The sequence below is a fragment of the Anguilla rostrata genome, chromosome 8 (assembly GCF_018555375.3).
Source record: "Anguilla rostrata isolate EN2019 chromosome 8, ASM1855537v3, whole genome shotgun sequence".
Taxonomy (NCBI): domain Eukaryota; kingdom Metazoa; phylum Chordata; class Actinopteri; order Anguilliformes; family Anguillidae; genus Anguilla; species Anguilla rostrata.
The window spans coordinates 3,028,253-3,054,180 of record NC_057940.1 but is presented as its reverse complement, the minus strand read 5'-3'; the positions used below and the strand labels follow the sequence as shown (position 1 = coordinate 3,054,180).

General features: G+C 48.8%; 2 protein-coding genes across 53 annotated transcripts in view; one reads left to right on the top strand and one right to left on the bottom strand.

Annotated features, from left to right (window-relative positions):
• Window positions 1–1,467: 1,467 nt before the first annotated feature.
• On the top strand, window positions 1,468–18,314 carry pitrm1 (pitrilysin metallopeptidase 1). Of its 3 annotated transcripts, XM_064345811.1 has the most exons (27): window positions 1,468–1,679; window positions 2,061–2,172; window positions 2,840–2,946; window positions 3,530–3,681; window positions 4,275–4,389; window positions 4,795–4,891; window positions 5,495–5,655; window positions 6,881–7,007; window positions 7,412–7,500; window positions 8,031–8,159; window positions 8,694–8,807; window positions 9,188–9,284; window positions 9,685–9,819; window positions 10,373–10,511; window positions 11,638–11,754; window positions 12,374–12,503; window positions 12,867–12,987; window positions 13,209–13,285; window positions 13,764–13,929; window positions 14,693–14,793; window positions 15,140–15,260; window positions 15,417–15,464; window positions 15,891–16,003; window positions 16,234–16,359; window positions 16,761–16,906; window positions 17,186–17,288; window positions 17,826–18,314. In XM_064345811.1, exons 1-27 carry the CDS (start codon window positions 1,633–1,635, stop codon window positions 17,917–17,919), a joined length of 3,084 nt encoding a protein of 1,027 aa, XP_064201881.1. In that variant the 5' UTR covers window positions 1,468–1,632; the 3' UTR covers window positions 17,920–18,314. The 3 variants fall into 3 exon arrangements, with proteins under 3 accessions (XP_064201881.1, XP_064201884.1, XP_064201883.1); XM_064345814.1 differs by lacking the exons at window positions 1,468–1,679; window positions 2,061–2,172; window positions 2,840–2,946; ... (2 more) ...; window positions 4,795–4,891; window positions 5,495–5,655 and adding an exon at window positions 5,995–6,015; XM_064345813.1 differs by lacking the exons at window positions 1,468–1,679; window positions 2,061–2,172; window positions 2,840–2,946; ... (2 more) ...; window positions 4,795–4,891; window positions 5,495–5,655 and adding an exon at window positions 6,600–6,624.
• Window positions 18,315–18,642: 328 nt separating this feature from the next.
• Window positions 18,643–25,928, bottom strand: part of LOC135260530 (ATP-dependent 6-phosphofructokinase, platelet type-like) — a 32,128-nt gene continuing 24,842 nt past the window's right edge. The window contains exons 17-25 of one of the 50 annotated variants that reach the window (XR_010331653.1): window positions 24,997–25,161; window positions 23,253–23,314; window positions 22,642–22,753; window positions 21,834–21,933; window positions 20,537–20,677; window positions 20,352–20,418; window positions 20,102–20,257; window positions 19,650–19,988; window positions 19,098–19,292 (exon numbers count right to left, since the gene is read on the bottom strand). Coding sequence is in view for 1 of the 50 variants with exons in the window: in XM_064345818.1 (XP_064201888.1) it covers window positions 19,142–19,292; window positions 19,650–19,755; window positions 21,834–21,933; window positions 22,642–22,753; window positions 23,253–23,314; window positions 24,997–25,161 (696 nt within the window). In the remaining 49 variants the exon portion in view is untranslated. Of the gene's footprint in view, window positions 19,293–19,649; window positions 19,989–20,101; window positions 20,678–21,833; window positions 21,934–22,641; window positions 22,754–23,252; window positions 23,315–24,996; window positions 25,162–25,928 lie in introns of all 50 variants that reach the window. The other 49 variants (XR_010331645.1, XR_010331632.1, XR_010331640.1 and 46 more) reach the window with 49 other exon arrangements.

Below are 25,928 nucleotides of genomic sequence, written 5' to 3'. Positions count from 1 at the left end.
GTTTGGTAAAGTTGCTATATCAAGCGTGAGAAATTAGATTGATGACTATTAGACATCATCTATTTTGCTAACTGGGGGGGGAAAACATTGTTTTGTTTTTTGGAAAATAGAACCAAACAGATGCATAGCCAGAAAATCTTCCAGGTATTGTTTGGAGGGCTAGGTTTTTCTCCTCCCTAAATAAGGTCCACGTAAGAGTGGCTACCTGTAGCACTAAACCACCAAAGCGAAGCGTTGCCAAAGTGCGCTAGAAATTATGTTCGGATTATTAGTCAGATAGGCCTACGTTGTGATGCCATTTAACATTTTTAAATTTGAGTATGTTTTGTCCGCAAATCAACTGCTGCTCAAGTAATTGTTTTCGTGTTCAAGAACTGCCATTCGCTCTTGATCAAAATGCAAAAACCGCATTTGAAATGTGGAGTTCGACCTCCGCTGTTGTTGTGGCGTTCCCACGGAAACCTTGAGATAAGGTGTGAATAGTTTTTCTGGCATGTTTCTACGCTGCCTCGAGATGAGATACACACAAAGAACACCGCGAGACTCTAAAAAGCGCGTGCTTTTCCCCCCCATGTCAGTTCAAGGTCGCGTCGCCTTGATAAATGTATGAATGACTCATACGCTGTCGTTGAGAATGCAGATAACATTAATGACCCCCGCACGGATGTACTGCATTCCAGGCGTGCAGCGTTTCATGTGTGCCGTCTGCATGCAGATCTATTCAGTGAAAATTTGACTCATTAGACTATCAAAAGACGCACTTTGTTATGCACAAAATGAGCTCGTGCACTGCGAAGCCTTCTACTATTTAATATAATTAATGCAGATAATTTGCAACCGAACATGCAATTACAATTCACATTGTGCATTTGTGATTTCTAAGATTATTCTGCAAAGTAGAATTTTACTTTTGCACTGTCTTAAGTAGCCTACTGTCCATGAAAGTATGCAAAGTAACACAGTCACGTGCGAACAACTTGTTGGACCAACAACAATGTCCAGAGCACGGAGACCAGCTGCTGCCGATGCTACCGTTATGCTGCAAGCTTGCCGTTGATTTTGGCCACAATAGTCAAGTTGCGTTGAACAGCTCTTTGCTACCATCTGCTGGTGAATAAGTGCTAATGGTGACGATTCAATGAAACTTCACCATAAGCAAAATATCGCGTGTAGTATTTAAAACGAATAAAAATAATAATAATAATCATCATCATCATCATCACCATCATCATCATCATAACAGTAAGCATATTCTATGTGCTCATTAAATAACTAGAATGCTTGTTTGATTTGACACTGTCACCGTGACATTGCGCCGCGATGTTGTCATGTGGATATAATGTGAACTCATGGTTTTAAAACACTGGGACTGATTATGGTCGGCTTGTGTATTATCCAATGATCGCTAGAGTTCTTCGCTGCCCCAGCCAATGGAGAGTAAGTATACAAGGGGGTCTTCTCAAGAGTGCGAACTAGCTACATTTGACATGAGGAGGGACCTGGGTTTGTAGTAGCCAGTCAGAAGTACTTTCTGAAAACATAAAGTCACAATGAATATACTCTTTTGAAGTGCCTATTTACTGTATGTGACATTAATGTAAATGCGATTTTTTGAACCCACGTACTTACACCATGTTCAGGTCAACGAGAACCATTTTAAAGAAACTTAGACATTTGAGGTGAGTGTTAGAATCTTGCTAGTTAACGTTAGCTTGCTGTCTGAGGTTGTGTGATTCAAGTGAACCAATATTAGTCTTCGTGTTTATTTTACGTCGCGTCAGGTGTCATTGCAGGACCACATGAGCCTAAACTGGACTGATGTGTTGTATATCAAATGTGCTCTGATAAATCTAGTTTTCATGATGAATTAAATGTAAGATGACTCTAGATGCAGCGCTCATCTAGCTAGCCAGCTAGCTAACTTCGATAATGAAGTTGTCCTTTTTTGAATATTATGAATTGCATACCAGTATGTAATGTGATTTTATATTGAGGTTATTGATGCGAGGGTCCCGTACCAATCACTCCTGCAAGTAGTAATTGACCTTTTTGAAATTCAGTTTTCAAGGACGAAAGCCGTGGAGGTATAGCAGTCATAACGCTACCTCTGCGAGAGAGCGCGCACTCGGCTACGAAGTCGGACAGCAAATCCATGGCTTCACAGTTAAAGAGGTTTGTATGAATAATTGTCTAGAACCACTACGACGCTTTACTCGTAAAGCATGTCTGCTTATTTTTGCAGCATAATAAGTATCCACCCCGTGCACGTACAGTGTGTCCACTCCGTATGGTCAAGTGCGACTGCATATAATTGATCAGACCTTAAATTTTGGATACGGACCTGCGCGGCAGCGCATTGTAGTGTAATTGTACCATCAATCAGAAGTGCAGTTATGAACTTCAGGCTTGACGAAGCCTAAAATGAGCCGAGCTAACGGGCTCAGTTGGTGACTCACAGAGGTGGACAATCCAGGTCCAGACAGTAAAAGTATTCTGTTAGAATCCCCAGTATTTTGCTAACTGGATTTGCTAACTGGCACAGTTCCTCAGTCAGGAGGTAGAACTTATTAGGTGAAATCAGCTGACTGAGTTGATGGGTGGAAGAAACACACGGCAGGACTTTTACTTTCTGACCCCTGCACTTTCCACTTCTAGACTCACTAATTTGAACCAGTAATTTCCTTGCTTCAAAAAGCAAAATAATTTGATTGGTATAATGGAAGTTCATGATTGACAGCTGACTGCAGCTCCACCCGTCAGGGTGTTGATGACACCTCACTGTCCTGCTGATAAAAGCACAGGTTGGGGACGCGTGTCCTTCCCTCTCACCTTTCCGCAGGTGACACCGGTGCCGGATTTATGCCTCACCGCTGTCAAGCTGACCCACGACAGCACCGGTGCGCAGTACCTGCACGTGGCGCGCGATGATTCCAACAACCTCTTCAGGTAAGACTCCGATTGGCTATTCACCATACATGTGACTTTAATGTAAAAATACATTTCTGCAGCCAAGTGATTGTGTCGTGTTCAGGACCAGTCATCGTGTTAATGAAAGCGATATCTGAGGCGAAGGGTGAGCTTCCTCAGACTTGTTGACATTATCTGTCTGTGGCGGCTAATTGTCCGGCTCGTTGGAGTCGTAGGGTGCGATGAGGTGGGGAGTTAGTTACCACGGTGACCGCCTCTTCCTGTATGATGCTATGACAGCGGTGGCCAGTCCAGGTCCTGGAGAGCCGCAGGGTCTGCTGGTTTGTGTTGTTACTGTGCACTGAATTGATTAATTGAAGCAGTCAGTTACACAGTTTGCTCACCTCACCTGGTTTATTTGGTTTGAGCGGTTGCCGTGAAAACAAAAACCAGCAGACCCTGCGGCCCCCCCCTGGGACCAGGGCTGTCCACCCCTGTGCTTTCAGCGCTGATACGCTGCGCTGAGAAACTTCTAATGACGTTGCCAACCTGTGCCCTTTGCCCGGGACGTCCTGTAATCCAGACCAAAAAGGTCACCCCTCTGTTCCCCTTCTCTTCGCAGCGTCCAGTTTCGGACGACCCCGATGGACAGCACGGGGGTACCCCACATACTGGAGCACACCGTGCTCTGTGGGTCACAGAAGTACCCCTGCAGGGACCCCTTCTTCAAAATGCTCAACCGCTCGCTGTCCACCTTCATGAACGCCTTCACTGGTACGGTCTCTCTCTCTGTCTCTCTCTCTCGCTCTCTCTCTCTCTGTCTCTCTCTCTCTGTCTCTCTCTCTCTCTGTCTCTCTCTCAGTCTCTTGCTCTCGCTCGCTCTCTGTCTCTCTCATGCTCTCTCTCTCTCTTTCTCTCGGTCTCTGTCTCACTCTTTCTGTCTCTTTGCTTCTCTCGCTCTCGCTCTCTCCTTTTCTGTCTCGCTCTCTTGCTCTCTATCTCTCTGTCTTGCTGTCTCTCTTTCTGCCTCTCTCTCTCACTCTCTGTCTCTCACGTTCTCTGTGTGTCTCGCTAATGCATTGTCATGATTTGCTGTTACAATTTAGGCAGGAGCTTTTAGCCAAAGAGGCTTTCAAAAGTGCAAGTTCCTCCATCACTACTGCATTTTTTAAACGAAATGGAAAACATTGCGGTGCAGTCTAAAAAGGAGAGTTTTTATACATTTGCAGAAGGGAATATATGTGATTGATCTTCATGATTGGTCGGGGCAGGCTGTTCCCCTATTGGTGGACGAGGCAGGGAAGAGGCGGGGCTTGTGAGGGCTGTTACTGCACATCCGTTATGAGTCCTTTTCTTTTTTTCCACAGCCAGTGACTACACCATGTATCCGTTTTCCACCCAGAACAGTAAAGATTTCCAGAACCTTCTGTCTGTCTATCTGGATGCCATGTTTTTCCCATGCCTTCGAGAGCTGGATTTTTGGTAAGTGCGCCCAATGGGTGGAATCAGCAGTGCAAAACATACAGCCGGATTGGTCATGTGTTACCTTTATTTACCTTGTACTTTGCACAGTTAACACATGTTACATTACATTACAGACATTTAGCAGACGCTCTTATCCAGAGCGACTTACACAACTTTTACATAGCATTTTACATTGTATCCATTTATACAGCTGGATATATACTGAAGCAAATCAGGTTAAGTACCTTGCTCAAGGGTACAACGGCAGTGTCCTACCCGGGAATCGAACCTATGACCTTTTTGTTACAAGCGCAGTTCCTTACCCACTGAGCTACACTGCCGCCACTGTTCCTTTAGCTTCATAAGATATTGCATATCTGCTAGGTCAGTGTCATTTTTTAAATAAAATTTTTTTGTTCACAGGCAAGAAGGCTGGAGGCTAGAAAATGAGAACCCTACAGACCCAAGCACCCCAATTGTCTTCAAAGGAGTCGTCTTCAACGAAATGAAGGGTGCATTCGTAAGTCTGCTCTGTCTTGTCCTTCATTTCCTTCATTGAGTTCAGGAGCCATGTTTTGAGAATGCTTTCACCCTCCTCTCTAACTCAAATCTAAATTTTGTCGGTCTTGTTTTGCAAAAGTGATTACATCAAACTGGGATGAAAAGCACAGATCGTTAGTGTTGCTCAAGATGGTAAGGTAGAGCTGGGAATCCCTTTTCCTGGACGGATAGCTCTCTCTCTTCCTGTAGAGCTAGCTCGTCCTGATTTTTGTCTCCACGGCTCAGGAAGGTAGCTGTCTGTGGACGCCAGTGCTAGTTCACTCATCATGGATTAGGTCACGGCAGAGTAGAGGAACACTTTGTAATATGCAATCTTCAGCTGTCATTGACTAGCCTGAAAGCTGCTAAAATGACAGGCTGTGTGAGTTATTGAATGAAGTAAATAGCTGAATAGAAGTACCCAGAATGCAGTACTCCTGGAGCGGGGTACCCCCTGACTGTTTCCCTCAGGGTGGGGACAGTGTATCCGCATCACAGGTAACACTGCAGAGCTTCAGCAGGTAAAATGGCCGCTGCTTTTGTGACCGGCGCGTTGGCGTCTTCCTGTGTTTTTCCCTCTCAGTCGGACAGCGAGCGCTTGTACGCACAGCAGCTGCAGAACAAGCTGTACCCGGACCACACATACGCGGTGGTGTCGGGTGGAGAGCCGCTGGCCATCCCCGACCTCTCCTGGGAACAGCTGAAACAGTTCCACGCCACCCACTATCACCCCAGCAACGCACGGTACACCCCCACCTACTATCACCCCAGCAACGCACGGTACACCCCCACCTACTATCACCCCAGCAACGCACGGTACACCCCCACCTACTATCACCCCAGCAACGCACGGTACACCCCCACCTACTATCACCCCAGCAACGCACGGTACACCCCCACCTGCTATCACCCCAGCAACGCACGGTACACCCCCACCTGCTATCACCCCAGCAACGCACGGTACACCCCCACCTACTATCACCCCAGCAACGCACGGTACACCCCCACCTACTATCACCCCAGCAATGCACGGTACAACCCCACCTACTATCACCCCAGCAACGCACGGTACACCCCCTCCCACTATCACCCCAGCAACGCACGGTACAACCCCACCTGCTATCACCCCAGCAATGCACGGTACAACCCCACCTGCTATCACCCCAGCAACGCACGGTACAACCCCACCTACTATCACCCCAGCAACGCACGGTACACCCCCACCTACTATCACCCCAGCAACGCATGGTACACCCCCACCTACTATCACCCCAGCAATGCATGGTACACCCCCTCCCACTATCACCCCAGCAACGCATGGTACACCCCCACCTACTATCACCCCAGCAACGCATGGTACACCCCACCTACTATCACCCCAGCAACGCACGGTACACCCCCACCTACTATCACCCCAGCAATGCATGGTACACCCCCTCCACTATCACCCCAGCAACGCATGGTACACCCCCACCTACTATCACCCCAGCAACACACGGTACAACCCCACCTGCTATCACCCCAGCAACGCACGGTACACCCCCACCTACTATCACCCCAGCAACGCACGGTACACCCCCACCTACTATCACCCCAGCAACGCACGGTACACCCCCACCTACTATCACCCCAGCAATGCATGGTACAACCCCACCTGCTATCACCCCAGCAACGCACGGTACACCCCACCTACTATCACCCCAGCAACGCACGGTACAACCCCACCTGCTATCACCCCAGCAACACACGGTACAGCCCCCACAACAACCCACTATCACCCCAGCAAACCACCCCCCATTATCTAAAATATATTGCCAAGATCAGATATCGCAACACCTCACAATATATGAGCAAAAGTACTAATTTCAGCTAATGTGAGATATTAATGATAATAACGTGTGTGTGCGTGCTTGTGTGTGTGTGTGTGCATGCGTGCGTGTGTGTGTGTGTGTGTGTCTTGTTTGCTCAGGTTTTTCACGTATGGAGATCTGCCCCTGGAGCGGCACCTGAAGCAGATCCAGGAGGAGGCGCTGTCCAAGTTCGAGCGCATCGAACCCGACACCTCTGTCCCGTCTCTAACGCACTGGGACAGACCTGTGAGTGTCCCCCTGTCCCCCTGTCTCGTCTCAAAAGCTCTGGGACAGACCCCTATTCCTTCAGGACAGTCCTGCAGAGTGCTGCTCTCCCACACCATCACTGACCTGATCTGACAGTTTAGCCTCCTTTATTCATGTATATTGATGCCATTGCACTGAAAGCACGCAGTCTTTAAAGCTTTTTAACTGTAATAATTAGCATGACACTGAAAGCTGGGAATGTAATGTAGAGATGCTCTTTGGTGCCGTGTGGCTTTGGTTAGTACTGCATGAGCTCCCATCAGCTTCCCTTTGAGTTGGTGGAAGGGCCCGTTAGTTTCGAGCAGTGCAGTGATCCAGTCTTTGAGCTGTGCTACTGAAGGCAGGGCTTTAGGTTGTTTAGGTTGTCGTTTGCGTCCCTGCAGAAAGAGGATCATGTGACCTGTGGCCCAGACGCGCTCGCCCCAGACCCCGCCAAGCAGAACACGCTGTGTGTCAGCTACGTTCTGGGAGAGTGAGTCACCAAACCCTGAACCTGTCTGTGTGAACCCCACCAAACCCTGAACCTGTCTGTGTGAACCCCACCAAACCCCTAACGCGTCTGTCTGAACCCCCAGACCCCAAACCCGTCTGTCTTAACCCCCAAACCCCAAACCCGTCTGTCTTAACCCCCAAACCCCTCTGTCTGAACCCCCTAAACTCGTCAGTCTGAACTCCAGACCCCTAACCTGTCTGTATGAACCCCAAAACCCATCTATCTGAACCCCCAAACTTGTCTATCTTAACTCCAAACCCATCTGTCTGAAATGTGAGAGATGTTGCTTGTGATTGCTCAGCATTACAGATATGTTTGATTGATGCTGCATGTGATTGGTCAGCATTACAGACACATAAGAGATGTCGCTTGTGATTGGTCAGCATTACAGACTCGTTTGAGAGACATTGCTTGTGATTGGTCAGCATTACAGACACGTTTGAGAGATGTTGCTTGTGATTGGTCAGCATCACAGACACGTTTGAGAGATGTTGCTTGTGATTGGTCAGCATCACAGACACGTTTGAGGCCTTCACTCTGAGCCTGCTGTCCAGCCTGATGGTCTCCGGCCCGAACTCGCCCTTCTACAAGGCCCTGATCGAACCCAAGTTTGGATCCGACTTCTCCTCCGTCGTAGGGTACGTGGGAAACACCTTTCATCTGTGATAAGTAGATCACATGCAAAATTTAAACTTTTATCACACCTTGGTCAAATGCTTCATGTAAAAAAAAGTTTCTACAGGTTACTGGCATTTTTTACTCTTTTTTTGTTATGTGTTTGTTGAAAGTGGTCAGGTATCTGCAGGATTGTTTTAAATGTTAAGGGCGTATATGAAGCAGATGTGCTCTGTATATGGTGTGTGCTTGGAGACGATCCCTGTATAGCCCTTGGGGCCTGTGTCACAAAGCAGGATTACCGGGTTAGCTGGATAACTGCACCGAGTGAAACCTGGAACAGCTCCAGAATCTGGAATTTTGGGCTGAAGTAAAAAGAGCCATTCCAGGTTTTTACTCAGTGCAGTTATCCAGCTAACTCAGTAATCCAGGGCCCTGTTTCACAAAGCAGGATTACTGCATTAGCTGGATATCTGCACTGGGTAAAATCTGGAACATGGACATGAGTATCCTGCTTTGTGAAACACTGTGTGATGTGATCTGTGTCCTCTCCTCAGGTACGACGGCAGCACTAAAGAGGCCTCCTTCAGCATCGGCCTGCAGGGAATGGCCGAAGAGGACATCGAGAGCGTGAAGCAGATCATCAGCCAAACCATCGATGACATCATTGCGTGAGTACAACTGCAGCCGTTTATGGCTCAAAGTTTCTAGAGGACTCAGAACTAGAAACATTTCTAACTCGGAAATAGGCTTCCCTCACTAGGCTCATGTAGGCCATCGATTAACATTGCAAACCGCAGTGACGTTGTTTTACCACAAGAGGGCGACAAGGACCCGCTGGCGAACACCAGTGAGTAGGTGTGGATCCTGTGCTTTTGAAAGCATGTTCCCGCATCCTCGGGTCTGAAGGTCGGATCAAACCGGATGGCTGCCCCTGGTGTTAGTTTGTACAGCTGTTGTTCTCAGTGGCGGCTAGTTGTCCCGCTGCACGTATGAAACACAGACAGTTTGATCTTATTCCCCCCCCCACCCCCCGTCTCCTCGTTTAAAGCCACGGTTTCGAGGAGGAGCAGATCGAGGCCCTGCTCCACAAGCTGGAGATCCAGATGAAGCACCAGTCCACCAGCTTTGGCCTCACTCTGGCCTCGGTGAGTCCAGCGCCAACCAGCGCCGCGTCTGCTCCCTCCTCGCCTCTGAGCGCACTGCATGCTGGGTAGGGAACGGCACGTCCAGCGCGTAGCAGCGTGAGCCCGGCCAGGTGCAGCGGGTTGAGCGCGAGTCGTTAGCGTGCGGCTACGCTAGCCTGCTTTCAGCTCACACTGCGAGGGCTAAGCCTCAGGTGCACTGGTTACAGTACATCACTTCCTGTGTGTTATGGTTACAGTACATCACTTCCTGTGTGTTATGGTTACAGTACAGTACATCACTTCCTGTGCGTTATGGTTAGTACAGTACATCACTTCCTGTGTGTCATGGCTACATTAACATAATTTCCTGTGTGTCATGGTTACAGTACAGTACATCACTTCCTGTGTGTCATGGTTACAGTACATCGCTTCCTGTTGGAATCACGACGGTGACCCGGTGGAGCTGATGAAGATCAGCGACAGCGTGGCGCGGTTCAGACGTTGTCTGCAAGACGACCCGCTCTACCTGCAGGACAAAGTCAGGAAGTACTTCAAGGTGAGAGGAGAGGGGTGGGTCAGCTTCCAGTGGACCTGCAGGGACCGCTGTGCCCTGGTTTCAGGGCTCTCCCAGTCACTTTGTTCTCTGTGTTAATTAAGCCACTCGCTTTTACACACGTACGGGTATGAAAATAACACACTGTCCTTTTGCAGTACAGCATGTCATTTCTAAACACAGGAGCTGGTGGTGTGGCCTGCTGTGTCTGTTCTGTAATGGTTATGATACCCTTCACGTTCACTTATTATTGGCCGCCCACTAAACCAAAACACTGTCGATTGGCTGTGCTTAAATGGAAGTCTACATATTGCTTATGTAGGCAACAGGTTCTCCAAACGACCAATCACAAATCCCTCTGTGATGGACAGTACGTCCATGAACTTTGTTGCTTTCAGGAATAAAAAAAAAAAAAAAAAAAGAATTTCAGCGGAATAAAATACGCTTAATGTCGCAGCATCTTCATGTTCTTTGTGTTATGGATTGTGATTTTTTAAATCCTAACTTTCAATAAGTGAATGAATGAGACTGGGACCTCTGCTCCTTCCTGATGCAGGAGAACACCCACAGGCTGACGCTGTCCATGAGCCCTGACGAGGGTTTCTACGAGAAGCAGGCCCACGCCGAGCGGGAGAAGCTGCAGCAGAAGATCCAGGACCTGTCCGACAGCGACAGGAAAGACATCTACGAGAAGGGTGCGTCTTTTCGGGGCACTGTTCAGTCATAACCAAATACGGTTCACTTTTGTACTTTGTCATATTTCGTAGTTTAGTATAGTTTTTGAATAAAGGATTGCCCAAAGTAAATGTATTTTTAAATATACATTGTGGAACCTATCATAAACATAATTTCCATTATAAATTTCCCGAGACCTTTTGGAGTCGGCAAAACTAAAAGTCTGTTTAGGCTAGACTCGGCTAAGCTAACTGCTATGCCTAGTGTTGTTTGGTGTACTGTATGCTTGTGGCTAGGCTAAGCTAACGGCTATGCCTGGTGTTTTTTGGTGTACTGTATGCTTGTGGCTACACAAAGCTAACGGCTATCTCTGGTGTTGTTTGGTGTACTGTATGCTTGTGGCTAGGCTAAGCTAACAGCTATCCCTGGTGTTTGGTGGGTGGCTAGGCTAGGCTAAGCTAACGGCTATCCCTGGTGTTTGATGTACTGTATGTGAGTGGCTAGGCTAAGCTAACAGCTATCCCTGGTGTTTGGTGTGTGGGTGTGGCTAGGCTAAGCTAACGGCTATCCCTGGTGTTTGATGTACTGTATGTGAGTGGCTAGGCTAAGCTAACAGCTATCCCTGGTGTTTGGTGTGTGGGTGTGGCTAGGCTAAGCTAACGGCTATCCCTGGTGTTTGATGTACTGTATGTGAGTGGCTAGGCTAAGCTAACAGCTATCCCTGGTGTTTGGTGTGTGGGTGTGGCTAGGCTAAGCTAACGGCTATCCCTGGTGTTTGATGTACTGTATGTGAGTGGCTAGGCTAAGCTAACGGCTATCCCCGGTGTTTGATGTACTGTATGTGAGTGGCTAGGCTAAGCTAACAGCTATCCCTGGTGTTTGATGTACTGTATGTGAGTGGCTAGGCTAAGGTAACGGCTATCCCTGGTGTTTGATGTACTGTATGTGAGTGGCTAGGCTAAGCTAACAGCTATCCCTGGTGTTTGATGTACTGTATGTGAGTGGCTAGGCTAAGCTAACAGCTATCCCTGGTGTTTGGTGTGTGGGTGTGGCTAGGCTAAGCTAACGGCTATCCCTGGTGTTTGATGTACTGTATGTGAGTGGCTAGGCTAAGCTAACAGCTATCCCTGGTGTTGTTCCGTTCAGGTTTACAGCTGCTGTCGGTGCAGAGCTCGCCTCAGGACGCGTCCTGTCTCCCCGCGCTCAAAGTGTCCGACATCGAGCCCGCGGTCGCCGCTACGCCCGTGGAGATGGGCACCGCAGGTGCGTGCGTTGCCCTGGAAACGAGGGCGAAATAAAGCCAATAATGCTAAAAACAGCCTGCCGCGCTTTAGGCCCTTCAGACCACGGGCAGCCGTGTCACTCAGCGAGATCACACAGCGCTCCCAGAACAAAGGCTTTTTACTTCCTTATTGCAAAATGTCATTTATCTTTTCCTAACGTTTCATAAAACCACACATGCTAACCGCTGCGCATTACTCAATTAGGTAAAATGAATGAACGCTTGTTGAAAAGCTCTCTAACGTTTTCTGTCAGTTTCTTCAGTGTCATTCAGCATGTAATCGCTTCTGCACCACAGTTGGGACAGTTGGGTAATCAAAGGAAATATTTGCAAAAATGTCACAAGTGTTTGTACAGTCATTTTAACGGATATCTCTGAAACAGCTATTGCTATCGTGCGCTAGCCCACACAATGCTTTTAAAACGTGTCGGTCTCCAGGCTAGCTGAAATGAATGAGGGATTATGTGGATTCAGGCAGGCGCCGTTGTAAGCGTCTAACATTCTCTACGTGTCACGTAAAGGTCAGGCACGTTTGACTGACTGTTGACAGGTCTACGGCCCCTATTCACCTCCCGTGTATTTCCCCCGTCTGTCCTGCAGGGGGAGTGCCAGTGCAGTACTGCGAGCAGCCCACCAATGGGATGGTGTATTTCCGAGCGATGTGCAGCCTCAATACCCTGCCGGAGGACCTGAAGGAATACGTCCCCCTCTTCTGCAACGTCATTACCAAGTGGGTGTAGCAGAGTAACAGAGCAGGGAGGGACTGGAGGAGTGGTGTTCACTCCTGGCCCTGGCTGATGAGATAAGGCAGTTAGATACACAGTTGGCAGTTCACATGGGCCTGAATTAGAGGAGGAGGATTTTAAGGTGAAAACTGAAAGCAGCAAGTCCTAGTCAGCGAGATGTGGGGGGGGGGCGGGGGGGGGGGGGGGTGGTGCATGCGTGTGTTCGTGTGCATGTGTAAAGAGGGGTTAGCAGTGTTAATGTGTGTGTGTGTGTGTGTGTGTGTGTTGATGTGTGTGTGTCGGTGTTAATGTGTGTGTGTGTGTGTGTGAGTGGATGTGTATTAACGTGTGTGTGTGTGTGTGTGCAGGCTGGGCTGTGCAGAGCTGGATTACAGGCAGCAGTCTCAGCAGATTGAACTGAAGACGGGGGGAATGTCTGTCAGCCCACAGGTCACCCCCGACACTGCTCACCTGGACACGTACGAGCAGGTAAAACACTCACATGCACGCACACACACACACACTGCTAACCCCCTCTATACAAGTATGCACACACACACACATGCACACACGCCTGGTCACGTATGAGCAGGTAAAACACTCACACACTCACACGTGCGCACACACTTCTAACCCCTTTATACAAGAACACACACACACACAGATAAACATTTGTTTATAACTGTGTGTTCTATGATTATTGCCTGTAGGGGGTCCTCCTCACCTCTTCCTGTTTGGAGAGGAACCTGCCGGATATGTTTCACTTGTGGAGTGACATATTCAACAGGTGAGCCCAGCGCGTTCATTCCTCTGTGTGATTTCACTCACGTGGGTTAGCCGTAGCGAGTTAGCCAGCTGTCCCTCACAGGGGGGTTGGGTGTGTTCCTCACTCTCAGGCATGCTTATGTCCTATTCTGTCTGAGCACATTCAGAGCTGGGGGAGTGTAGCATTATGGATAGCGAGCTGGGAGAGTGTTGCATTATGGGTAGGGAGCTGGGGGAGTGTTGCATTGTGAGTAGGGAGCTGGGGGAGTGTAGCATTATGGATAGCGAGCTGGGAGAGTGTTGCATTATGGGTAGGGAGCTGGGGGAGTGTTGCATTGTGAGTAGGGAGCTGGGGGAGTGTAGCATTATGGATAGCGAGCTGGGAGAGTGTTGCATTATGGGCAGGGAGCTGGGGGAGTGTTGCATTGTGAGTAGGGAGTTGGGAGAGTGTTGCATTATGGGTAGGAGGCTGCTTCACGCTTGCTTCCTGTCCTCCTCAGTCCTCACTTCGATGATGAGGAGCGCCTGCGCGTTCTGGTGATGATGGCCGCTCAGGAGCTGTCCAATGGGATCTCTTACTCGGGTCACATGTACGCCATGAGCAGCGCCGGCCGCACGCTCACGCCCAGCGGGGACCTGCAGGAGACGTTCGGCGGGATGGACCAGGTGAGCCGGACCGCGGCCTCGTCCCAGACCCCGCCACCGCACAGCGTCGCAGAGCCGTGCTGATCCAGGATCAGTTTGGCCTTTTTACTCTTATAGACAAGGTTAGCATGTGTACATGGGGACCGCTGGTCTGGGATCAGTTTGGCCTTTTTACTCTTATAGACAAGGTTAGCATGTGTACATGGGGACCGCTGGTCTGGGATCAGTTTGGCCTTTTTACTCTTATAGACAAGGTTAGCATGTGTACATGGGGACCGCTGGTCTGGGATCAGTTTGGCCTTTTTACTCTTATAGACGAGGTTAGCATGTGTACATGGGGACCGCTGGTCTGGGATCAGTTTGGTGTTTTTACTCATATAGACGAGGTTAGCATAGGCTAGACAAGGCTACGAGATGCTTTATGAATAAGGCCACTATGAGATGCTTTATGAGTAAGGCCACTGTGAGGTGTTTTATGAACAAGGCCACTATGCAGTATTTTATAAATAAGGCCACTATGGGATGCTTTATGAATAAGGCCACAAATAAGGTTTTATGGCTCATAGTTTAGAGAAATGTCTTATGTCTCAGAGTGTGGAGATATCTTTATGAAAAAATATGTTAGCAGTTACATTACATTACATTCATCCTAAAAAAGAACGTACGTATGTACAATCAGATATGTTCACAACCACAGACCAGAGTAATTACCAGTGAGTTAATAACAGTTACCACTGACTGTTCTGCTGTCCTTCTTAGTATGGTTATTGTTTCCTGTTTCCAGGTGAAGTTCATGAAGAGGATCGCAGAGATGTCAGACTTGTCGTCAGTGCTGAGGAAGTTGCCCAGGATTAAGAGATACCTCTTCAGCAGGGAGAACATGAGGTGTGTGTGTGTGTGTGATTGACAGCTGAGTGGGTGATCTCACCACCTGGTCATGTGATCAGAAGCTCAGAGGTGTGAGTGTGATAATATCCCTGCTCGGCTTGGAGCTGATAATCATGGTTTGATTACTCTGGTCTTAGCGCCACAGGATCAGCTGCTTTTCAGCACTTCGTTGATCGATTAAAACGGCTGCTCACATAGTCAACTGGCTTCGCATGGTGCGTTGAGTCTGAAGGGGGTTCTGGGTTGTGGAGCACAAAGTTGAGGACAGGTATTATCTTTACCTGCTGCACAGGTGTGCAATGTGTGAAGGACGGCTCTAGCTCTGTCTTTACCTGCTGCACAGGTGTGCGGTTAACGCTACGCCTCAGAAGATGTCGGACACCTCCTCAGAGGTGGAGAAGTTCATAAACAACGTTTCCATCAGGAAGAAGGAGAGGAAACCAGTCCGGCCGCACATTGAGGAGGTAGAGCCATTATAATAATAATAATAATAATAATAATAATAATAATAATAATCACTCTATCATTGCCTTCCTAGATTTTGTGTGTATTTTAATGGTCATTCTGTGAGTGTTCGAAGCGTGTGTTTGAAACGATGTTTCCAATCTTTGCTCTGACAGAAGCCGCTGGACCCGTCTGGGAGTGCAGGCAGCCGGAAGCTGGTTTCTGTGAGTGCTGTGGGCCCTACAGCCCTGTTTAGTGTTAGCGTTAGCAACGGGAGCAACATCACCCACTGGCCAATAACACTTAAACTTCTGCTGCTCACACTGAACATTCTCCTTTCTGAGGAAGTTCTCTCTCTCTCTCTCCCTCCATCCCTCTTTCTCTCTCTCCCTTCCTCCCTCCCTCCCTCCCTCCCTCTCTCCTCTCCCTCCCCCTCCCTCTCTCCCTCCCTCCCTCTCTCTCTCTCCCTCCCTCCCTCCCCTCTCTCTCTGTCCTCTCTCCCCTCCCTCCCTCTCCCCCTCTCTCCCTCCCTCTCTCCTCTCTCTCTCTCTCTCTCCCCCTCTCTCCCCTCCCTCTCTCCTCTCTCCTCTCTCCCTCCCTCCCTCCCTCTCTCCTCTCTCCCCTCCCTCTCTCTCTCTCTCTCTCTGTAGGAGCCCCACTTTAAGCCGTGTCAGCTGAAGAGTTATTTCCAGCTCCCGTTTCCGGTGAACTTTGTGAGCGAGTGCGTGCGCACCGTCCCCTTCTCTGACCCGGACTACGCCAGGTACCCCCCCTGCACCACCCCCCACACCCTGACCCCCCGACACCCCCCCACACCCCCCCACCTGACCCCGACACCCCCGCCACAGCCGTGCGCTCTTTACGCACCTCTACCCGATGCTGGTACCCAGCATGCTTTGCTGCGAGGCCTTTAACGTGCCTCTCTGTGATGCTGGTACCCAGCATGCTTTGCTGCCGTGCGCACTAACACTCTTCCTCTCCCCTGATTGGCAGCCTGTGCGTGCTCGGGCGCATGATGACCGCCAAGTTCCTGCACGGCGAGATCAGGGAGAAGGGCGGAGCCTATGGGGGCGGGGCCAGGATGGGGCGTGGCGGACTGTTCTCATTCTACTCCTACAGGTATGGGCTGATGTTCAGGTATGGGCTGGTGTTAGGTATGTGAAGTTCAGGTATGTGCTGGTGTTCAGGAATGTGCTGGTGTTCAGGTTTGTGCTAATGTTCAGGTACATGCTGATGTTCTGCACATTAGTTGTGTTTTATAACATGGAGGTACATAAGTTGAAGTCTTACCATCTCACTTAAAACATGCTGAACAGTACTGAACTGCTGAATGTGGACCCAGCCAGTCCAGCTAAAGAGATGAGTGGTCTATTGGAGATTTTGACTGTGCTTGCAATTTAAGCTGAAAAGGACAGTAACTGGTGCAGTCATGTATATAGAGACGAGATGCACACACATGCACAGACGAGAGAGATGTGCTTGTGGAGCTAACCAGCGCCCCCTGCTGGCGTGTGACGCAGAGACCCCAACGCGGTGCAGACGCTGTCGGCGTTTCGGGCGGGGGCGGAGTGGGCCCGGGCGGGGTCCTTCGCTCCGCAGGACGTGGACGAGGCCAAGCTCAGCGTCTTCTCCGCCGTGGACGCACCGGTGGCCCCCTCCGATAAAGGTGAGTTCCCCCCCCCCCCCGATAAAGGTGAGCGCCTACCCCACCCCGTTCTGATAAGGTGAGCCCCCCCCCCGATAAAGGTGAGCTGCCAACCCCCGCTTCGCCCCCTCCGGCCTTCCCGATGGCAGTGCAGTACAAAGCACCGAATGAACGAGGGAACTACGTGTGTAAATGAGGTCAACAGCAGCTGACTGGTGCAGAGTGTCCATCTAAATTGTTCAGAATTTTCTGTTAGTTGTTACACATTGTCCCCTGATCCTCTGTGTCCGGCATGTGTAGGAATGGACCTGTTCCTGAACGGCATCTCGGACGAACAGAGACAGGAACACAGGGAGCGGCTGTTCGCCGTCACCGGCAAGAGCCTGACGGACGTGGCCAGCAGGTAGAGAACATGCGCCAGAAACATGCGCCCCCTACTGTCAGTGTGAGGTACTGTTCTAGCGATGAACAATACTGAAATCTCACCAGGGTCATAGGTCATCTGTGGCATCCATTTTATTTCTTACTCAATAATAAGTAGCCATCGCAGATAGTAAAATGTATGTTGCATATGTGTCTGGATGTGGATATCTCCATGTTGTCCTGTAAGGTGGGGGCACTGCAGGTGCCTGAGGTGTTTCTGGTTTTGGTTTCAGTACAACCTGATCGCTCAGTTTGATGGATTATTAGGGGCCTGAGCCTGAATATTCAGTCTGAGCGCCTCCGTCATCCGCCTGCTAACTAATGCTGTTTAGCGGTTAGGGGACCAGATTAAAAACAATCAAATGTGTGGCCCCAGTGAAAAGCTGTGTTCTGCTGCTGTAGAGCATTAGCCTAGCGACCTCTCACTGCTAGGTCAGTGGTGCTAACGTCGCTAGGCTAATGTCTTTCACAGTTTCCGCGCGCAGTGATGCATTTCCATGCGTTTCTGTGCCGACAGGTACCTGGGCATGGGACAGAGAACGCGCGGAGTAGCCATTCTGGGTCCCGAAAATGAAACGATTAAGAAGGACCCTTCCTGGGTGGTGAAATAACCGAATCATCTCTGGTGCGGTGAAAAACAAAAAGGGTCCCGCGTCTGTTCTCCTGTCACTTAAAACGTCGGTGCGGTGGGCTACTGCATTCTGGGAACTAAAGAGGTGACACTTCAAAATCCGGTGTATTTCAGAGAGCAGAAAACAACGTGACTGACTGGTTAGTGACAGATTTATACTCCATCTGAAGTGTCCCTGAACACTTGACGAGAAAAAACAAAATGTCCCCCTTTCAGTAACCAGCCAAACTTTGGGTTCATATCCACAACTCGGTTCTTTCATCGTAGCGATCCTCCATAGAGCGCCTCCACTCCCATTGTACCTATCAGGAGTGTGGAACTGCGTGGCTCATTGGCCGAAGCGCTTCAGTCTAACATTAAATGTTATTTATCGTCTCCTGGCTCGTTTTTGTACGTATCACCTGTATCAAACACATTATTCATAAATACATAAATTGCTGTGGAATATAATTACTGTATCCGGTCACCTTATTTGATGTGGAAATGATGCTCTTCTGTTCTTTGTTTTTGGAACAACAGATGAAAGGGTTTCAAGTTATTTCCACATGAGAAACCGCACAAAATGATGAAATAGCCCTTTATACATGTGTGACCTCTTCGTTATGAAATGGTTGGAAGGCCCTCTCATTCTTAGTTGGGTCGAGTGGAGTTTGCACTGATGCAGACAAGTCTACTCTATTGCCCATGGCGCGTAGCACATGCAATACACTTTCTTCTTTATTGTGACACTCAACAACACTACAGTTTTGTTTGCATTGCACTACACACACAAATACAATCTGCAGCTTGACACAAGCAGAGCTACGCACACACACGCACACGCACACACACACACGTGCACACGCGCGCGCTCACAGTCTGCTTGGGGTACAAAGTGCCGTTACCACGGAGACAAACACGACAGACGGGACAGCAGCTGACTAGGTTTGGTTCGCCCCCGGGACCGTGCCGGAGCGAACCCCCCCCCCGAGAAAAAAGCGCTCGTGCTATCACTTCCACTACCGGGGTACCCTGTGGGGGAGGGTGAATAACATTAGGAATGAGGGGGGGGGGCAGGGGAAGGGCGGGGGCAGTGCAGGTGTGAAGGTAACTTCATATTAAAGCACCCAAAGCGGGCTATCAGTGCTCTCGCACACACATTCCGTCTATGGTATAGTGGGGGGGCGGGGCTTCAGGAGGCGGGGCTTCGTGGGGGCGGGGCTTCAGATGGCGGGGTCGGACTCCTTGGGCCTGTTGCGCACCAGGTGCTCCAGCTGGCCCGAGTCGGACACGTCAAAGCTGGTCTTGTACTTGGCCAGGATCTTCATCAGGGGGCGGAGCTTCAGCCACCACTGCTCCTTCGGGATCCTGTGACTGGAGGGAGAGGGGACGCGTCACCACGGTAACAGAACGTACCACAGGGGGCCAGTGTACCTTCAGACCCGGCCCGAATCCATACTGGAAATACTTTTAAGACGTTCAGATGCTGGTTGTGTTGTTACAAATATAGTTACCACGGTTACAGAGCGTACTGCAGGGGCCACAGAGCGTAGCTAATACAGTATGAGGCTTAGCATATACACACATTCTCAGTGTAATGTAGAAGCCCTTTTTAACCTTACTAAGCAGCCTGTGTGACAGATGTAAAGCACACCGGTATGCTTTTGGGTTTTGAGTGTAAATAACACACTGAGGGCGCAGGCGGTCTGGGGAACGGCGGGGGTGTCGTACATGAAGTCGGTCTCGTCCTTCAGCTGGCTGACGGGCTGGAAGACCAGCGCCCTCCGGCGCATCCCCAGCAGGCAGGCCGAGTCCTCCGAGTTAGCAAACACCTTCCCTGCGTAACCACGACGACAACACCGTCATTACACACATACACACACACACACACAAACACCTTCCCTGTGTAACCACGACAACAACACCGTCATTACACACAAACACACACACACACCTTCCCTGTGTAACCACGACAACAACACCGTCATTACACACACTAACACCTTCCCTGCGTAACCACGACAACAACACCGTCATTACACACATACACAAACACTAACACACAAACACCTTCCCTGAGACTAACCACGACAACACCCGTCATACACACATACACCACACCACACACACACACACACACCAAACACCTTCCCTGAGTACACGAAGAACTAAAACGTCATTACACACATACACACACACACACAAACACCTTCCCTGTGTAACCACGACAACAACTCCTTCATTACACACAAAGACACACACACACAAACACCTTCCCTGTGTAACCACGACAACAACACCGTCATTACACACATACACACACACTAACACACAAACACCTTCCCTGCATAACCACGACAACAACTCCGTCATTACACACAAACACCTTCCCTGCATAACCACGACAACAACTCCGTCATTACACACAAACACCTTCCCTGCGTAACCACGACAACAACACCGTCATTACACACATACACACACACTAACACACAAACACCTTCCCTGCATAACCACGACAACAACTCCGTCATTACACACAAACACCTTCCCTGCGTAACCACGACAACAACACCGTCATTACACACACACACACACACACACAACCACACAAACACCTTCCCTGCGTAACCACCACAACAACACCGTCATTACACACATACACACACACTAACACACAAACACCTTCCCTGCGTAACCACGACAACAACACTGTTATTACACACATACACACGCACACACACACACAAACACCTTCCCTGTGCAACAATACTAACACCGTCATTACACACATGCGCATACACTCACACATCTTCCCAGCACAATCACAACACCAACACTGTCCTTACATGCACACACACACACACAGACCATATGCACCTGAAGACTAACACACACGCACAGACAGCTCCCTCACACCACACACCCCAGTCACATCTACACACATTCCACCAGTCACTTAACACTGTTTCATTTAACGAGGGTTAACCTCAGTGCCCTGGTGAGTTTATATCAGGAGGAGTGGAATGTAAGTATTAGACAAGCACAAAGTTCTACATTTCTACGGTTCTACCTCTACGTACAGTATGTGCAAGGATGTTTTATTTTATTTTGAAGCATAATTTCAATTCAAATTTTAAAAAGTGTTAATGTTAATGTTAATTTCTTAGATAGAAATGCTTTATATAATATTACCTTATGTTACCACGACTCTGTTCTCTAAGTGAAATGGAACTAGTGCTACTCAAGGGGACACAAACCAACGTGTGGGACACAAACTAATGCTACAAAGCCAATAATAATTTTGTGAAAACAATTTACCTTCATCTAACGTCATCCGCACAGACAGAAAAATGTAAAGGAACAACAGGAAATGAGATTACTTGAGGAGCGGGACTGTTATGATTTCAGCAGGGAGTAATGGGACAGACTGGAACATTAACAAACATCATCCAATCACAGACAGACAGCACTCCAGAGACGGGCCTGGACAGCGGCGGAGATGTACAGATATAAATAGGCGTAGTGGGTAAGGAACTGGGCTTGTAACCGAAAGGTCATAGGTTTGATTCCTGGGTAGGAACTGCCGTTGTACCCTTGAGCAAAGTACTTAACCTGCATTGCTTCAGTATATATCCAGCTGTATAAATGTGTAAATCCTACGCAATAAATCCTGTGTAAGTCGCTCTGGATAAGAGCGTCTGCTAAATGCCTGTAATGTAATGTAAAAATCAACGAGGGAATTGTATTGGAGCTCTGGAATCGAATTAAAACTATCTACGTTTAGTGCCGATTTGCAAAACACTGGAGTCAATTGGCCTTGATGCATCCCAACGAAGCAGCGGATTGCTTTATGATTAAATAAAGGAGAAAGCTAGAGGAGAGCGTGTAGACGCTGCTGTTTGTTGTGACTACCTTGTCTGTACGACTCCTGCAGTTTCTTGGAGATCCACAGCATGGCCTTGGCTGAGATCTTCGTTCCAAAGTTTCTATCGAAAGGTGACGGAGCACCTCCCTTTAAGAAGAGAAAAATCGTGCATTTAGAACATTCTTTTTTTTTACTGAACTGAATACTGGACCTGGCTGGTGAACCCAAACTTGTTTTTGTGTTGTGCAACAAACCACACTTTAAAAACCTTTTTTTCAAAATTTGAATTAAAGATTAATATGAAGATAGAAGAGATTGTTCTGCAGTGGGCGGCAGTGTAGTATAATGGTTAAGGAAGGTCTTGTAACCTAAGGGTCACAGGTTCGATTCCCAGGTAGGACACTGCCGTTGTGCCCTTTAGCAAGGTGTAGCAAGCTGTATAAATGAAAAGTAAATGCTATTTATAAAGTTGTGTGTGTAAGTCGCTCTGGTTAAGAGCGTCTGCTCAATGCCTGTAATGCAGTATCATGATGTGGCTGTGCTGGAGGATGTGTTGCAGCTGCACTTGCAGTATCGTGTTGCAGCTGCGCATGCAGAACTTGTTGCGGCTGCACTTGCAGTATCGTGCTGCAGCTGCGCATGCAGGGCGTGTTTCGGCTGCGTGTTGCAGCTGCGCTTGCAGCATGTTTCAGCTGTGCATGCGGTATCGTGTTGCAGCTGCGCATGCGGTATCGTGTTGCAGCTGCGCTGCAATATTGTGTTGCAGCTGCGCATGCAGTATTGTATTTGTGTTACGGCTGCGCATGCAGGACGTGTTGCTGCTTGCGTGTCGCGGCTGCGCTCGCAGTATCACACCTGTTGCATGTGGCCCAGCACGTTCTTCCTGCAGTCGAACACGCCCCTGCCTTCCTCGGTGTACAGCTGGTAGATGAAATCCGTGGTGTAGTTTTGACTGCTGTTCTCATTTCTATGGCAACACAGCACAATGGGACGGAAGTAAAACTGAATTATGAAAGACAGACCTTTTTTCTAACTCATTACTGATTTCATTAAGAGTTTGCAGTGGAAAAAAAAATCCACATTATCATAAAATATTCATCACACTGTGATGTGAAATTTTAGCTGAGGAACCAGACAAGTACACATTTGGTGTCGGGGATAAACCTTGCAAGGTTGTAATTCTCAGGAACACCAAAAAACTGCTTCTATTTGCCACTTACCAGTGTGAATTTTTATCATTTGGGTTTCAAAACCAACTTTAGTTAAGAAACTCTCTCTCTCCCTCTCTCTCTTTCTCTCCCCCTCTCTTTCTCTCTCTCCCCTCGCCCCTCTTTCTCTCTTGCCCCCACTCCATCTCTCTCCTCCTCCCCCTCCCCTCTCTCTCTCTCTCTCACCCCTCCCTCTCTCTCTCCCTCTATCTCTCTTCCTCCCCCACACACATACACACACACACACAGGTACTCTACCTCAGAACTAGTCCCCTCTGAATGCTGGTCTTCATCTTCTCCGTCAGGTGCTCCACGTTGGCCTGCAGTAAGAAGGAGCCCACGGTCATCAGCACAGATTGCACACCGCGGCTAATGTTCCTGTGACGCTCACATGGGATACAAACCGCGTTTACTGTTTACCGCGCACGACTTTATTCCTGAAAGCCGATTGGCTCTTTTATTGGCACGTGAAACTCAGTGCAGTGTTTGCCTCATTCATCTGAAATTCGTAATGCGGGTTGAGGAACACCACTCCTCTGTGAAAGGGAAGTAATGCTGGAGCAGTGCAGTCACAGGGGTTGGTCAGAAGGGCTGGGGGTTCCTGTGTCTGTGGATATCCTTTTCCCAAAAATGCTCACTCACTCTATGGTACAGGGATCCTTAAATTTAACAGAAACAGTATTTATTGTGTCACTGTGTCACTGTCCGAATACTTATTTTTCATAATTTCTGGCATTTAAAGGGGACCCACTGCACGTATCACAGTTGTGCTTTTGGAAAATTCTGTTATCCAAGGCAGTTAACACACCTTATACAACAATCCATGTATACAGCTGAAGAATATTTGCTGAAGCAGTTTTTCAGGAAAAGTACCTTACTGTGGTTTACAACAGCAGTGCCCCACCCAGGAGTCAAACCCGCAAGCTCAATTTCCTTAACCCCTCCCCCTCACATGCACTACTGCCACGCTATGCCCCACCAGGGAATCAAACCTGCAACCTCTTAGCTATGAGCCACATTTCCCACCCACCCCACTGGTGCTATTGCCACGCTATGCCCCTGTGCGTGGTACATATTTACAGCAGCAGTGCCTCACCAGGGAATCAAACCCGCAACCTCTTAGCTATGAGCCGAATTTCCTGACCAGCTCACAGCCACTAATGCCACGTTATACCCCTGGGCATGGTGCATACTTACAGCAGCAGTACATCAGCCACAGTAACTCCTCACTGACAGCTTCAATCAAAACCTGGCGTCACACACTGACCACAGATTAACACTCAAACAATAACCCGTTCCCTGGCTATTAATAACCTCAGTCAGCCACTGCTTCTGAGAGCACATTCCCCTCCGAGCACGAGCTGTCCGTCTGATTACTGACCGGGAGGACGGACAGATAGGACACCCCCACACCTCACAGTCTGATTGCTGACCGGGAGGACGGACAGACAGGACACCCCCACACCTCACAGTCTGATTGCTGACCGGGAGGACAGACAGGACAGATAGGACACCCCCACACCTCACAGTCTGATTACTGACCGGGAGGACGGATAGACAGGACACCCTCTCACCCATCGTCTGAGCGAGAGAACGGTTTGACCGCCCAGGCATTTCATTAAGGGAGAAACGCTTTGACTGCTGCCCACAATTAGCTGCAGTTACTTATCTCAAAATGAGTCAGTATCGGGAGGGTCTTAAATGCAGCTCTCTACACCTCAGTTGGTGCCTGATGGGTGTTGTGGTGTTTCATGGGTGCTAACTGCCTGCCATACAGGCTATCATCTAGTTGGGTAGCTAGTGGTTGAGTGCCGTTCCAGCACATTTACATTCTGAAAGGCACTATATAAAACCAAAACATTGTTATAACATTATTATTATTATTGTTTTTGTTGTTGCTGTTGGTTGTTGTTGTTGCTATTGCTGTTGTTGTTACACGCAGGTTTAAATTGCGGGAACCGTATCACGCTGAAAGAAATAGCGGTGAAGCTGTCGGCTGCACCTGAAGGTCCCGGATGTCGAAGGGCTCCTCGTAAATGTAGGCGGCGTCGGCTCCAGCCGCCAGCCCGCCGACGCTGGCCAGGTACCCGCAGTAGCCTCCCATGGTCTCGATGATGAAGACGCGGCGCTTGGTCCCGCTCGCCGACTGCTTGATGCGGTCGCACGTCTGACAGGGCACACTCAGAGGGGTCAGTCGCAAACCGAAACGCCGCCATTAAACCGCATTACCAGACAACCGCCAAAAACAGCCACTGCGCGTGCACAGATTACTCGGTGCACAACTTCTCCGGAATAGCCCAGCAGTGAAAGAGTTCCGTGGATTCCAGTGTTTTCCTGTTTATCAATGTATCACTTTTTAAGTTAAACGTTAAAATTTTAAGTTAGAGGGGTTTAAACGTGACAGTGCACACCTGCTAATTGAACAATAAATAATTTACTGGCTACAATGCTTGTCAACAACGTCAACACGTTTTTTTTTCCTTTATCGTGAGCAGTCACTTATCGATAATCTTCAATGAACTGTGAAACACGGAAAATCCCACGGAACTCTTTTTCATCCGCTGGTCCTTCCGGCCACGAAAACAACAGCAACAACAGCTCTAGCAAACAGGTAGGCCGTAACATAGAACAGCGCACTGCCAAAGCCGAACACGCATAACATCAACCGTTCAAACCTGCCGATCCACATACTGTAGCCTACGCGTGTCAAGCCTTCCGCAGGTGTCTGTTGATAAGCTTTATATTTAGCCTGTAGCCTGACAAAAGAATGCACACGCATTGTCAAACTTTAATATTCCGTAGCTCAAAGCAGGCTAGCTAACAGCCAAACCTGTAAGTCCTGCATTGTTAGCCTCAGGGTAGTTATTTAATCAAATTCGGCTTTAGGTTCTGTGCTCCTGATTTAGTTTACCCTGCGGGAATTTAATTTTCAGT

Coding starts and splice junctions, on each gene's coding strand:
- pitrm1 (XM_064345811.1), top strand. CDS start 1,633: ATGTTCAGGTCAACGAGAACCATTTTAAAGAAACTTAGACATTTGAG. Junction 2,947..3,529: donor GATTCCAACAACCTCTTCAG/GTAAGACTCCGA, acceptor TTCTCTTCGCAG/CGTCCAGTTTCGGACGACCC. Junction 7,008..7,411: donor TAACGCACTGGGACAGACCT/GTGAGTGTCCCC, acceptor GCGTCCCTGCAG/AAAGAGGATCATGTGACCTG.